At 41.4% G+C, this 14,959-nt stretch overlaps 1 protein-coding gene across 4 annotated transcripts in view; it reads right to left on the bottom strand.

The window, feature by feature from the left end:
• Positions 1-14,959, bottom strand: part of Mgat5 (mannosyl (alpha-1,6-)-glycoprotein beta-1,6-N-acetyl-glucosaminyltransferase) — a 372,666-nt gene that overhangs the window by 145,910 nt on the left and 211,797 nt on the right. For all 4 annotated transcript variants that reach the window (XM_013030834.1, XM_013030833.1, XM_013030831.1 and 1 more), the window contains exons 4-5: positions 9,027-9,103; positions 7,619-7,708 (exon numbers count right to left, since the gene is read on the bottom strand). In XM_013030834.1, the coding sequence (XP_012886288.1) occupies positions 7,619-7,708; positions 9,027-9,103 (167 nt within the window). The remainder of the gene's footprint in view (positions 1-7,618; positions 7,709-9,026; positions 9,104-14,959) is intronic.

Here is a 14,959-nt window from a genome sequence, read left to right as displayed (position 1 = left end):
AGGTCACTGAAGGCTTACCCCCAAAGGCAAGATCTTTTCCTTTTATTCCTGATTTTTGCTTTATGTACACTAGGAAGTAAACAACTTCCTCCTCCACATGTGTTTGCCTCCATTGTGTTCTGCCTTACAATGGCCCTAGAATGAATGGAATCAGGACTATTGACTAAACTCTATCATGTACTTTCCTTGCCTGGGCTGGGTTTGAACTGTGATCCTCAGATCTCAGCCTCCTGAGTAGCTAGGATTACAGGTGTGAGCCACTAGTGCCTGGCCCTCCTGGAAGTTTATGTCAGGTATTTGGTTAAGACAACCCAAAAGTAACACCCAGTACAGTACCATGTCTTCTTTTCTTTGGGTAATAAGCTTAAACTCAGGTCCCTGTCCTCTCACTTAGCTTCCTTGTTAACAGCTGGTTCTTTACCACTTTACCCATGCCTTCAGTCTGAAATTGTGCTGCTTAACTGGAAATAGATTCTCATGGACTTTTCTGTCCAGGGTTGGCTATGACAATCTGCAGGATCTCAGCTTTCTTAGTAGCTAGGATTATAGGCAGGAGCCACCAGTGCCTGGTTTCACTTAATTCTTTTTTTTTTTTTTTTGTCGGTCATAGGGCTTGAACTCTGGATCTAGGCGCTGTCCCTCAGCTCTTCGGCTCAAGGCTAGAGTCACAGCACCACTTCCGGCTCTTTCTGCTTATGTGGTACTGAGGAATCGAACCCAGGGCCTCATGCATGCAAGGCAAGCACTCTACCACTGAGCCACCTTTCCAGCCCCAAAGAAGAAGTAATCTTATGTACATCTGCAATCTCAGCTACTCAGGAACTGAAGATAAGAAAATCCAGGTTCAAAGTCAGAATGAGAAAATTAATTGAGGCCCTCTCTCACAGACAAGTCAAGCATGGTAGAACATGCCTATAATCCTGCCATCTTAGGAGGTTGAGGTAGGAGAATCATAGTCTAAGGTGGGTCTTGGTAAAAGCACAAGACATTATCTAAAAAACTAAAGGCCGAAAGAATGGGAGGTGGCTCAATTAGTAGAATGCTTGCCTAGTATGTGTGAGGCCCTGAGTTCTAGCCCAGTTCTGCATGCAGTAAGAAACACAAAAACAGAATCCCCAGGGAATTAATGAAACCAACCAACTGCTAAGTTAAGAGAGACGGTCAAACATTATGTGTGTCCTGGAAGAAGTATATGTCATACCATTCATGAAATGGGCTAGGCAAAAGGAATATTCAGACCACTGATAAAAAGTCAGGCTGAATTATCAATTTACACAGGGAAGCCAGCCTCCTCGACACCAGAGAATGTAATAATCAAAATTCAGAGCCTCACAAATGCATGCTGAACAAAACTAAAGATGTTTAACAAAAAATTGTAAGGGGCAAAATAAAAGATGGAAAGCCACTGAAAATTCAAAGAGACTGAAAACGCATGTGTGATTGCAATTTATGGTTCCTTCAAAACCAGCTGAAATCTATAAAGCTCAATTTATAAGATGACCTAAAACTATGAGTACCAATCTGATATTGAGGAATATTAAAAAATGATGTCAATTTTCAGATGTGATATAATTATGAGAATAGTTGTTTTAAAGTAATCTCTAACAGATACCTATCTCTGCTACCACCTTTACTGCCAAGAAACCTTACCTGGCAGGAAGGAAAGTTCTCCCTTCCCATGGCTAACCACATACATATGGGCACTGGTAACAGCCTAGTGATTTTTATCAAGTCCTCTTGACTTGTCCCCAGTAGCGGTCAGGTTTTCTAACATTTTCTTCTGCAACCTTAACAGCAATTCTCTTTTGCTGCCCACTTTGACAAATTAGTCTGTGCCACACCATTTCCAAGTTATCTTTAGCAGCCAACACAGCCCATAAATTCAAATCATTGTACCAGTTATTAGGATTTCATTTCATGCTTGCATTCACAAACATTTAAGCGTCAACCTTTCCTGTTGGGCATTAATCTTGGCATTAATCAAAGGATTAAGTATGCTGAATTTAAACTCAAGGTTAATAGCATGCTCAGCCAATATTAGTTTTACATATTGCCAAGGGAAAAACAGAAAAAAAGACCTTTACATCTGTTTCTCAAGAAACAGAGGAACAGATTGATGAGTAAAGCATGAAATTGCTTCTTTTGTTCCTTTATGAGACACTTCACACATATGCAAGCATGCACACACATGCCTACACATAACACATATATAGATAGATAGACATAGATATATAAATATACATACACACATGCTAATCCAAACTGTTATTGAAAGCATTGATAGCTGTACACACCTTAAGACCCAGAAATCAGATACTAGGCAATTTGATTATTTTGTGCCAACTAAAAAAAAGTAGCAACAAATTTAGAAGTCTGGAAAGGTATGCAGCTTGCTACCTTTGGGAACAATGGTATAAAAATGTGTGGTATCAAATGCATCAGCATCATCCATCAATATAATACCTGTAAGGGTGAAGAAATTTGCTCTAAGTGCTGATAGTAGTAAAAGGCTCTGCAGCCAGCTAAGTTAATATACCTGAAACAATGACATTCTCAGAATAATTACTTTAAAGGGCCTTGTCTCTATAACAGGAGTAGTTACATGGCCCACAAACATAGATATGGAAAATGAACCACCTGATATCCTGGAAATACAAGGCTGCCACATGAATCATCCACTTACTCTTTGCACTCAGAATGGCAGATGCCCAGTTTTCCTGAGTTATTCCTTCAGGTAGATCAGTAAAGTTTCTCCTATTTTAAGGTAGGGTCTCAAAATTGAAGAGTATTAGAAAACAAGCAGTGCACTGATTAATTGAAAGTAGCTAAATCAAGCCCTAGTTTAAATACAAGTGGATTTAAGTATAAGACTGAATGGCTACCAATCATGAACCTGAGTTCATGAAGGGAATGAGGGTGCTGGAAAGCACAGCACTATGCAGAGAAGAGACCCAGCCCACCTCTATGAGTTATCTATGGCCCTAGGTGTGGAGGGTCACCATTAAGAATTGACCAGCATCTAGCATTCAGCTGGGGACTCAATGACCTTCCACTCTTCTCTTGGAGCAGCTCAAAGCTTTATTCCTAAACTTGGGCATCCACTTAGCTGTGACTTTTACATCTCAGTTCCCCAGAGTGTCAGACACATGGCCAGCAGCTGAGGAATACAATGGAGGTGGGGGAGGGGGCATATTAGTGATTTTACTCCCTGGGATTTAAGGATCTGTAGACAAGATGTCCAGAGCAAGCGTAGAGGCGTGCAATTCCAGAATTCTGTGGAAGCTGGCATTGTGAGACAGCCGCCAGTAAAGGAAACAAAGGAAAAGTGCCGCTTCCTAAACTGGATTTAAATTTAATCTTTCAGTTCTTCCCGAGTGACTGACTGGGAGAGAATTTTACTTGGTCTCTTTTTGTTACAGCCCTGATACCTAATGTAGAAATATGGGTTAGAAATAGAATTAAGTCAGTAGTGCTTGTGTTGATCGAGTTAACAAGTCAAATGAAGATGTTCCTCAAACATTTTTCCAACTGTGAAAGAGAGCTGGCATATGATCTAGGAATAAACAGCTCTCGGAGTTCAATGGCATGGCAAAACAAGGGAAGCTCCAGAAAAGGAAGAGAGGAAATAGCGGGGGTAGGGGGCGGGGGGAGGGGAAACTATAGACTAACAGCCTCATAAAGCCACAGATACTGTTCATGATTCAGAAGAAAATACTAGATGTTAATTAACTGACCATGGCTATGAATTTCCCATGAGCAGCTTCTAACTCAAATGCAAACAGAAGCATCCTAAGAGACAAACAGTCAAGAGGAGGTTTGCTTATGACAAACAAGTCTGTGAGGTAAGTACATGCTAATTAGCTTTATTTAACCATTCCTGTTATATACAAATATCAAAATATCATCTTGTACACTACAAATACATGCCATTTTTATTTGTCAATTAAGGAAATACAGGCATCAAGGGAAACGCTACATTTCTATAGTACCAGAAGTCAAAGAACCTAAAATTGAATTATAATGCTAAATGGGAAGCCAAAATTGATTCTAATTCTAAAATGGAACCCAGAGCCCACTTATAATGTTGGAGGCTAAGTGACAGCCTACAAACTATTCTCAAATAACGACACCATTAAAAACCATCAAAGTGTCCATCAGTGTTGACTGAGTGTTTTCTCTTTGCCAGGCCCACTCTAAGTACACTCCATAGTAACTCAGGAGTTCTGCAGTATCTTCATGGTAGGGTGCTTTGAAAACAAAGTTAAAAAGATTTATTTATAATGGAAGAAAAAAAAAAGAAAAAAAAAGAGGTTTAGTGGCTTTTCAGAAACCAAAATTCCCCAAACCCTAAAACAAAACAACCAAAGCGAACAAACAAAGAACCCTTAGAGAAAATTAGGTAGGAAGTTCTAAGGCACTCACCCTATCCTATACCTATATGGAGTCTAACAGGGTCCCTTGTATGATGCTTTGAAAAAATAGAACCTTTTAAGGGTTATTTTCAAAGCAAAACTGGAGAAAGTGGTGCTTAGTTCTCTCCCTCTCATCTCTACCCTCTCTTGTCCTCTCCCATTACCCTCTTTAGGACAAAAAAACAGCCTGAACAGGTGGCCAGTGAAGGAGTTCTCAGTAGCAGCTGGAAATTGTTGAATTACATGTTTGATAAGTGCTCACTGAACTGAACTCAGCCCTACAAAAGGTCAAACCTGATCTATATAAGGAGAGAGTAAACAGGCTAAGGAAGGCCCATTCCACACCTCAGGAAAAGTAGTCACAGGTCCCAATGTGAAACACTTGGCATCCCATGAAAAGAATATGTGAGCCACTTAGCTTTATATATCCCAGTCTGCCCTGTGGTACTTGCGTTTCCCCTTCCCTAAAGCTCATTTTCCTCCTCTCTCCTTAGCTATATATCCCTCCCTCACTGGGTGTGAGGTGGGTAATGGTCTCCAAGCAAAAGGATCAGGTTGTGAATTAATGCAGTCCTCTTCAAGTAACACTGCCCCACACTTCCCTAGCTCCTACCACCAGGAGATGGAGAATAGGCTGGTATGGGAATGCAGAATCCTCTACAACAGCCCCTTCATTCCACCCCAACTGCAAACTCTTAGAAAGGCGTGAAATTAGTCCTGCTTGTCAATCACTGCACACAGCTGGCCTCTGGCTACATTCTACCATAAGGAAAGGGGAAGGAAACTTCTGAAAATTAAACTATGTGAGAAGCCTCACCCTAAGGGCAAGAAAGGTACTTCCAATTGGCTTCTCACCAGAGTAAAGGCTCACCTGTAGCCCCAGGCCTCCTTCTGAAGAAGAAAATGAGAAGGTAGGCCACTGGTCACCTAAACCAGAGACCAGAAACACACTCAGTGCTGTACACGCACTTTGTCAGAAGCCTGTTAATGAGGAACATCCAATCCCAATTCTAAGTGTCTTTCCTTTCAAGAAATAGTTTAACTGTCACTAGCTCTGAGATGCTGCTGATGGTATTCAGGAGACAACTCTGTCAACTAAGAAGGTCAGTGTGATGGAGGCGTGAGTCAGTGGCAGGTTCTTGCCGAGAAGGTGTGAGGCTGTGGATTCAAACCTCAGTGCTGAGGGAGAAATCTGAGTTGAAGACTGGGTGCTGATGGCTCGTGCTTACAATCCTAGCTAGCTCTCAGGAAGCTGAGATATGAGGATTAAGGTGCAAAGCCAGCCTGGGCAGGAAAGTCTGTGAGACTCTACCTTCAATTAATTAGCAAAAGGGCAAAAGTGGAGGTGTGGCTCAAGCAGGAAAGCATGATCTTTGAGCAAAAATGCCATGTGAGAACGTTAAGCCCTGAGTTCAAACTCAGTGCACACACACACACACACACACACACACACACACAAGAAGTCTGATTTGAATATATTAACCAAAGAGAGAGAATAAGGGCATTATAATTTGTACTCTACCTCAAAAAAAAAAGTTGGCGGAGTACACTTATGGCAGAAATATGAGGTGTCTAGATTCCACAAGAACAACTACAGCAAAAACATTTCCTAGTCTCAATACCAGAGTGTTTTCCAAATTGTCACCAGCGTACTGTTACTACCGTCAACTAGTTTTGGCAAAGCACACACAGGGCAGAATGACGGGGGAACTGTAGTGGAGAGCCACAGAAGCAGCAGCTCTGAATTAGTCAGCACCTGTTTCATCAGCCCCTAGGGCAGCCCCAGCTATCAAGGGGTGAAGAGGCAGCCAGCAGTTTGGATTCCCTACTAGACTCTTTCACGGAGAAAACCTTACTTCTTCTTCACACCCCTGACTTTCTCAAGTGTGAAATGGAGGTTACTGAAGCCACAACAAATGGTATGTGGCCTGTTAAGTAAGTACTAGGAAATCTTTAAAAAATGCAAGGGTACACATGAAAATGAAATCAGATGAAAGCAAACAAATAGGCAAGAAAAGAAAGAATGAACAAATAAGCAAAAGAAAGAAAGGAAGGAAGAAAGGAAGAAGAGAAAAGAAAAGAAGAGAAAAGACAAGAGAAGATAACAGGAACCAGTGGTTGACACCAGTATAACTACTTAGGTGGCTGAGATCCAGGGCATCATGTTTGGAGGCCTGTCTAGACAGAAAAGTCCTAAAGACTCAATCTCCAAAGTAGCAAAAAGCAAGGAGGTACGGCTCAAGTAGTAGAGCACCAGCTATGAGCAATCTAGCTAAGTGAATATGAGGGCTTTAGTTCAAACCCTGCTACCAGCAGACAACAGAAGGGAAAGGTGTAATAAACTCAGGTAATAATTAAACAGGTAACTAGCCAATATAGACATGACAAGAAGCTCAAGATTGCTATGAGTTATTTCACACCCAGGAAAGTAACAAGTATTGGCTGAAGATGTGAAAAAAACTGGATCCTTTGTGGACCACTGGTGGAAATGGAAACTGGACAGCAGGTATGAAAGACAGTATGGTGGCTTTTCCAAACATAAAAATGAAATTGTGACCCACCAAGTCCACTTGTGGGATATGAACCCTGTTTGGGGTACTGAAAGCAAGGTGTCAGGGGGTATATATTATTCAGAGTTGTCAAATGGGGAAACAACCCAAGAATCTAGTGAAAGACAAACAGATAAGCAAATCAACATTTAGACACAATGGAATATGATTCAGTCTTATAAAGGAAATTCTAACACACATTATGACAGAGCTGAATCTTAAAAATATGCCAAGTAAAATGAACTAGACACAACATGACAAAGAATAGAGTTCTCTTTTTCTGAGTACCTAGGGCAAAAATCCAAAGAGACAGAAGTAGAATGAAGTGCTAATTCTAGGTTGGAAGATTGGGGAGTTAAGGTTAATGGGTACAGACTGCATTTTGCAAGATGAAAAGAATTCTGCAAATGGATAGTAGTGATCATCCCCTAACACTGTGAAGGTACTTAACCACTGAACTGAACGCTTGAAAATGGTTACGATGGAAAAATCTTACAGTGAGTATATTTTACACAATAGGAAAACATGGCAATAAAGTCTTCCTGGGGAGATAGCACTGTAAAAAGCCAACACACATCTTTCAACTTTTCAAACTGCAGTACCAGCTACAACAGTCTACCTACAGACCTCTACCGTTGGGAGTGCTGGGATACTCACCTCACTGAGGTAAATAAAAAAAGAACAGGTGGACCCATCCACTCCGTAGTCTGCGTAGCAGGGATCTGAACGCCACATATCTTTCATCCACTGAAATAACAAGAACAGAGAAATATGTCTCAGTAACCTGTTCTGTGTTTCACATACTTGATGGAGAAGAGCAATAGTGAGAAGAGTGGTTCAGGCTGTGATCTGAGGACAACAAGGAGATCATGAGCTAAAGTCAGGAACCACAGCCAACATAGGCTTGAGCTGGGCCTGAACAGTAGAGACAATCTAGAAGAGGGAAGATGCTATCAAGATCATATACCCCCCAGGACATCTAAATGTCCCATGGGTACTGCTGTAAGGTCCACTTACCCACAGTAGGCATGCTCACAGGCCTTAGTGATCATTATAGATGTTGATCCAAATGGACATCTAGGTTGCTCTTTTGGCCCTAACTGCAAACCTGAACTAACACACTCTGAGCTCTACTGGTCAGGCATGGTCTCCCCAAGGACAAACCATAACAGGAATTAAAAAAAAATGTTGGGCTGGGATGTAGTTGAGTGGTAGAGCATATATTTAATATGGGCAAAGCCTCAAGTTCAATCCCAAGCCCCCAAAACCAAACAATGAAAAAGTTAAAGCTAGTAATGGTGGTGCATGCCTGTAATTTCTACTAGGGAGGGAGTACAGAGGTAGGAGCATCTGGATTTAAGGCTGCCAGCCAGGATAAAAGTATGAGACCTTAACTGAAAAACAACAAATGAAAAACCAAAAGGACTAAAGGAATGGCTCATATACTCACATACTTGCCCAGTAAGCAGTTCAATCCTCAGTACTATCTACCACTACCCCTCAAAAACAGGGGGAAAAAAAGAAAAAAGAAAAGAGTCAAGGGCTAGAAACGCAGATCAATGAGAGAGCACTTGTCCAGCATTCATGAAGTCCCAGCATTTGATACTCAGCATTTAAAAAAAAAGACGAAAATAAAAGTAAACAACCAAAAGAATGGAAGATTGACCATGTATCTCTGGGCACTGAACTAAACATGCAAATGTGACCTTTAAGCCACTGTCCTGACGAAATGAGCAAGGCCCCTAGTGCCTGTGGGAACAGGGAGACAGTCATTAAATAACAGCTGCCCCTTGTCACTGTGGCTTGAAGGATCACCCACAGGAAGCTGGGAAAGAGAGGAAAGGAGCTGCAGAGACAAGGCCCGCAGGGAAAGTGGCCCTGGCTCTTCCTGTCTGAGCAGTAAGAACTATTGCTGACCACCTATGTAGTTAGCCTAAGCAGAGTAGAGTCGTCATGGTCACAGCCCAAAGCTGGTGCCCTTGAAATGACTTACTTCACAGGCCCACTCACCCACTTGAATCAGATCGAGGAGGATGGAGATGAACAGCCATTGCCTATGTCTTACCTTGATCTTCCCCTCGCAGTGTGGGTAGCCATCCATAGGAGGCAATACACATTTCTCTTGAGCTCCATTAATGATATCTGTAAGGAATGGAGAACAAAGTCCATAAAACAAAAGCCAAGACCAGCACTGCAGACATTCTGGCCCATGAAATCATGACAGCACCAAACATGTCTGAGCATTCTAAGGGAGATCCTTACCAAGGACAGCCCACCAACAGGATAGCCAGACACCTACCCTTGCTTGTTGTTTGGTCACAAGGATGAGATAGACTTGTCAGATGGCTTTCTTGGAAATGTGAAGGTAAACTGAGGCATCACAGAAGCAGGGAGGTGGAAATGAAGACATTGTATTTATAGGCACATTCTAAGCAGTCAGGCAAATGGAGATTGAATGAAGACTTTGTGAACATATAGGCACAGTCTCAAAAAGTCAGCAGAAAGAGGGTTTAGAGGAGCAACGAGCCATCAGTGACATATTACTATCCTGAAGAATTCCCATGTCAATTTGATGAGGTCTGGCTTCTTTCAGAACCAGTTCTCAGATTTCAGTCTCCTTAGTGATTTGATTTCCCTGCAATAAATCCTTTTAAGCCAGGAGCTGATAGATTAAGCCTGCAATCCTAGCTACTAAAGAGGCTGAAATCTGAAGATCACGTGTTGAAGTTAGTCTGGTAAGAAAATATGGTGAGATTCTTATCTCTGATTAGACAGCAAAAAGCTGTAAGTGGAGGTGTGGCTCAAGTGGTAGAGTGCCAGCCTTGAGTAAAAAAAAAAAAAAAAAAGCTAAGTAGGAGTATGAGGTCCTGAGTTCAAAGCCCTCCAGGACCAGCACAAACACATTAATAAATCCCCTTTATAGTAACTAGATTCCTATACTTGAAAACTACAGAGTCAAAACTAAAAGAATGATTTCAAGAGGTTTACAATCTAAAGGTGGGCACTGGCACATGAACAACAGAACAGTGTGACAGACAGTATTATGGAGTAGGCAAGGAAATGATATCAACTCAATCTCTATTGGCTAAGGAAGGGTTCTAGGATCCAGTGACCCTTTAAATGAGATAAGAAGACAAAATAGCACTGAGACAGACAGATGGACAATCTAGAGATGGCACTCAAGGAACTGAGGTAGTTCCAAATTCAGGGACCAACTTTGGGAAACACTGACAAGTCAGACAGGAGCAGACAGAGTCTATGGAAAAAAGGCTTTAAATACCACAGTAAGAACTATGATCTTTGCCCAAAGTCACAGTGGCTATAATGGGAATTTTCTGTAGGAAGGATTGTGTTGAGATTGAAGATAACCCAAAACAACTTCTTTATTTTCCAGAAAAACTTGGGAATATATTATTTATTGCCATCAAATACTAAGCACAAAGATCTTAAATGGCAGTATCATTTGATAAGGATATCTAATACCTCAGTTGCTGTTGGGGTAAAAACAAAGTTAACATTAAGGAGGATTTAGTTGTACCTAATATTTGAAAGCCAGTCCTTTCAATGATCTGAAAGTCTTGTCTTCCTGACTTAGCATCACTACTTGCTAAGGACAGCAAAAGCATAAAAGTCAATGCCTTCCTCCTCAGAGATGGAAGGCATTGTCAGTCAGTAAAGTCATTAGCTTATCAGAGCCTCTGTTTTACAATCTGTAAATTGACAGTGACTGTAGCTTTATTTTGTCTATCTCTTATTAAGTTAATATTTGTAAAGAGTATGGCCTGGCACAGCTGCTTTTCTGGAAATGCGTTCTCTGTATTTCTGAAATAAAAGGCTTGAAGGGCCGGCTCTTCTGCTGCTACTCTCCTCTCATTCATCAGGATCCAGAAGCCACTAATCACCAGAAACTACAGAGGACTTTACAATCATGATGACTCCTCTAACTGTTTTGAATTCTAATTTTGCTGGGTAATACTTTCTAAGTATATAGGCAGCTGCAGAGGTTCAAAGAAATCAAGCAAACTCTCGTAACAGTAAGGGTTCGGATAATTAGACATCTTAAGGGGACATGCCCTCTTTTTGGGGAAAATAATCCTATCCTACTACAACATTCCACTTCTGGAATGTTTCAGGACCAGAAACCGAGAAGCCAGAGGCTACAGAGTTGGAGGCACAGGAGAGTAGGTATTAACCTTAACCAGTCCAGGGCAGAAAACAAAGCCCTGTTGCTGATGATGTGCTTTTCACTCTGTTTCAAGAAATGAAAATGACATGCTCAAAGTGGGCAAACTGCTGGTGGGGGGCCAGATAGCAAATGGTTTAAGGTTTGCATCTTCATGTTTTGTCACAACTACTCAAACCTGTTAGAGTAGCAAGTAAAAGAAATACGAGAATGGGTGAGGCTTCTTTCTAATAAAACTTTATTTAGGGAAATAGAGACAGAGCTCTACCTTTGCTATGTTGGGAGATTCCCAAAGTAGGATCCTTCTTTCTGAAAAGATCTGCTGACCCAATTTTCTTTCAGGACTTTTGCAGACATTCCTGTGCCCAAGAGTCCCTTCTCAGTCTCTTTTGTTCTCAATACTTTCTCTACCCTTCCTTTAGTAAGACTCAACCAACCCTCATTTTCCTGGAGATATGAGTTCTAATTCCTCCTTCCCATGCTGAGAAGATCAGGATTTAGTTTAGGATTTGGTGTTGCCCTCTTCTGAACTTCCCTAGTGTACTGCTCACTCATTCATTCCCTTTTCTTTATATTTGTCCATCTTCTCTCTCATGGCAAGAGGAACCCACAAGATGGCAATGCCTTCTTCCTGCTTTAGCAGGCACTCAGTGGGTGCTATTAGAACGGACATAGGGATGTTTCTGCCAGCCCCAAATCTGACTTCTGGAGGAGATCGAGATTACGTGGAAGCTCTGATAGGCCAGGGTTTTATTCTTCCTCCTTGGCAGTTTGTGAGCCCATCCAACCAGAGTTTCCTCTACAATTGTATTATCTTAGAGATGAACTTCCTCTCTATTATCTAGTTACCCAGTAAGAAGTCTGAACAGTCAATGGGCTTCCTAATGCTTTGGTTTAATGGAGTTCTAGGTTGTGGAATGGAAACCAACAGGGACTGGAGAAACAGAACCTCCTGTCTTCCAGCATGGATCAAAAGTGCTTCTCCAAATCCAACCAGAAATAACTTAAGTGAGACTTTCCATCACTACTTAGCTCATCCTCAGAGGATAGTTTCTCCATTCATTTCCATCCTAATGACAAAGCATCAGCAAATGTTTTTTATTACATAAGTGTCCATGGAAGACTATTACCTGTGACCTGAGTTTAAAAAACAACAACAACCACCAAAAAAAATCCAACAGAACAGGTTTTCAGGCCTGTGTTTTTGCTTTTATAGGAATGCCTGAGCTTACTATATAGGAGTCCTCTTACTATATAGGAGTTCTCTGCCTCAGCTATCTCCTCTGCCATTTTTATCTTTTAAGACCAAGGGGAGGGGAAAACAAAAATGTTAATGTATGTGTTGAAGTTCAGCTCATATGACTATTTATGATTCTGTTTCATCCCTTACCCTCACACCAGCCTCATACACAAAAGTTCACTATTAAATAGGTAGCAATGTGAAAGTCAGCTTACATAGGTATGAAAACCTGATACTTAGTCACCGGTCCCCACACAGCGTAGGTAATGCTTGGATGCTGGGCTTAATCTAAGGCAACGAGCATTATCTCTATACCACAAATGTTTATGGTTTGGGAAGAGCAGACACACGAAAGCAGCAACAGCAGCAATGCTGTCACCAACAGGCAGAATGTTGTGTCCGGTCAGGTTTCGAATTTCCCTTGAAATCCACACAGATGCACCAACAGCAAGGGAGACTCCAAGGGAAACAACTGCATTTTAAAGACACATTAAGCAACAGAAGAGACAGAGAATCAGACCTGTCTTGTTCTCTTAGGCTTCCCTCAGAAGCTGAGGGAGAGTGGGAAGTGGGAGCCAGATCAGGAGTGGATGGTCAGGGTGCCTCAAAAAGGAGAGAGAACAGAACAAGGTGATCCAGGTCAGGACGAGACGTGAGGCAGACCATTATAGAGCACTCTGCCTTTCTCAAGTGCTGTCACATAAATCATTACATTTTACAATTGGGAAGAGAGAGACTTCATCCCATAATGAGGAAAAGAGAACCCTTTAAGTCCTCAACACCAATCTCCAAACTCAGCCCACTAGCTGGGAACCTGCTATAAACTGAAATGTCAACGCTATATATGTCCCCCTCAGACAAGGCATGGACTCCCTACTAGCTAGCTGGGTGAAGGGATCTGCTAGATGGCAGGAGGTTAAGTCTGGGCTGCATCCCATACTTCCACACATACATGTGTAGAAGCTCAGCATACTAGGGACTGAATGAATAAGTGAACAAACAAAGGTATCACAGCAGGGAAGAGCCCAAGCTCCAAAGGAATAAAGAAACTCTCACAGACAAAAGGGAAAAGGAATGGGCCACTCAAAATCACTGTCGAAGAACTTTGAGTTCTGAAACACATACTACACACCGCCAAGAGAAACCACACTGGATGAAGGGTTAACAACACAAAGGGCAGCAGTGAGAAGAGCCCTTTCTGATGCTGAGAGAGAAGACAAACTTACTCTCCAAGGGAGTTACTGATATTTGTATCTCACTGGCATTTAAAAAAGAGGTTTTTATGTCTCTATGAGATGTGATCTTCATGAATCATGCATTAACTGTCTGGTGCTTTTACAAAATCAAATGCAAGCTTCATTTGGTATCACGAAATCCATCTTGAAATTGACCAGTTCGATGCAAGTGCACACACACACATTTTCATTTAAAGCTTCCTTGACCATCACTGACACAGCATCATAAAAACTCACCTACCAGACACTCATTTAACATTAATGATAACCACTCCTCACTTCATCTGAACAAAACAGATCTGAAAATAGGCTGTAAAAGAGTCTCACAAATAAAACAAACCCCTTTGTACTACTAAACATAGCAATTTGTTTTTAAAGGGGGCAACAAAGGAAAGAAATGGACTTTAAATCAGACATCAGCCTCACTCCTGATTCTACCAACACTTACAGGTATACACACATAAGCATGTGACTACCTGATCCTGAGGGATGGTGATTATGGGGGCAGGGAGATGAGCATGGGTAAGGAAGCCCCACGCAAAGGCAGTTAGCTATTCAGAGTGACAGCTAGTCTACCAAGAAGACAACACACCATCTAGACTCATGACCTGTCCATCAACCATGGCACTAATGACAAGTGTTTGAAATGGCACTTCTGTCTACTTGGGAAAAAAAATCATATTAAGTGAAGTAAGCTAGACTCGAAGAAACATGGGCTCCATGGTTTCCCTCATTTGTAATAATTAGTATACGTCTAGGATAGTCCTAGCAGAGGACCACAATAGCTCATGTACATATGATCATATAAAATGATGCTAATTGAAATGTACTCCATGATATGGAGACATGAAGTGTTTTGTTGTTGTTGACATTGTTGTTAATGTACTGTATCAAGTTCGTTCATTCTTTCTTTTGTTTTCTTTTTTCCTTTGGTTTATCACTGGTAGTCACTGTTTTTGAGTCTGGTACCCTGTGTCTGGTATATACATTTATCTGATTAGGGGAAGGGAAGGGGAATAACAAAATGGTGAAACAAGGAAAAGGGTGACCCAATGCAACAGTGATATTCACAAAACACTGTGTTGGAAATGAACTTTACAACTTGGGGAGTGAGTTGTTAGGGGTGGGGGAAGGATAGGGAGAGAAAACAATGTTTGACAAAAGAATGTACTCATTACCTTACTTATATAACTATCACCCCTCTGTACAACACCTTTACAACAAAATAAAATAAATAAAAGGAACTTATAGAACACCATCATTCAGATGTTTTTTATCTGGAACACACATCTGCTAGCTTAAAGAAATCTGCTTCCCTCAACATTACTAGTTTAATACAA

Source organism: Dipodomys ordii, unplaced genomic scaffold (genome assembly GCF_000151885.1).
Source record: "Dipodomys ordii isolate 6190 unplaced genomic scaffold, Dord_2.0 Scaffold133, whole genome shotgun sequence".
NCBI lineage: Eukaryota > Metazoa > Chordata > Mammalia > Rodentia > Heteromyidae > Dipodomys > Dipodomys ordii.
This window is presented reverse-complemented; position numbering and strand designations above follow the sequence as displayed.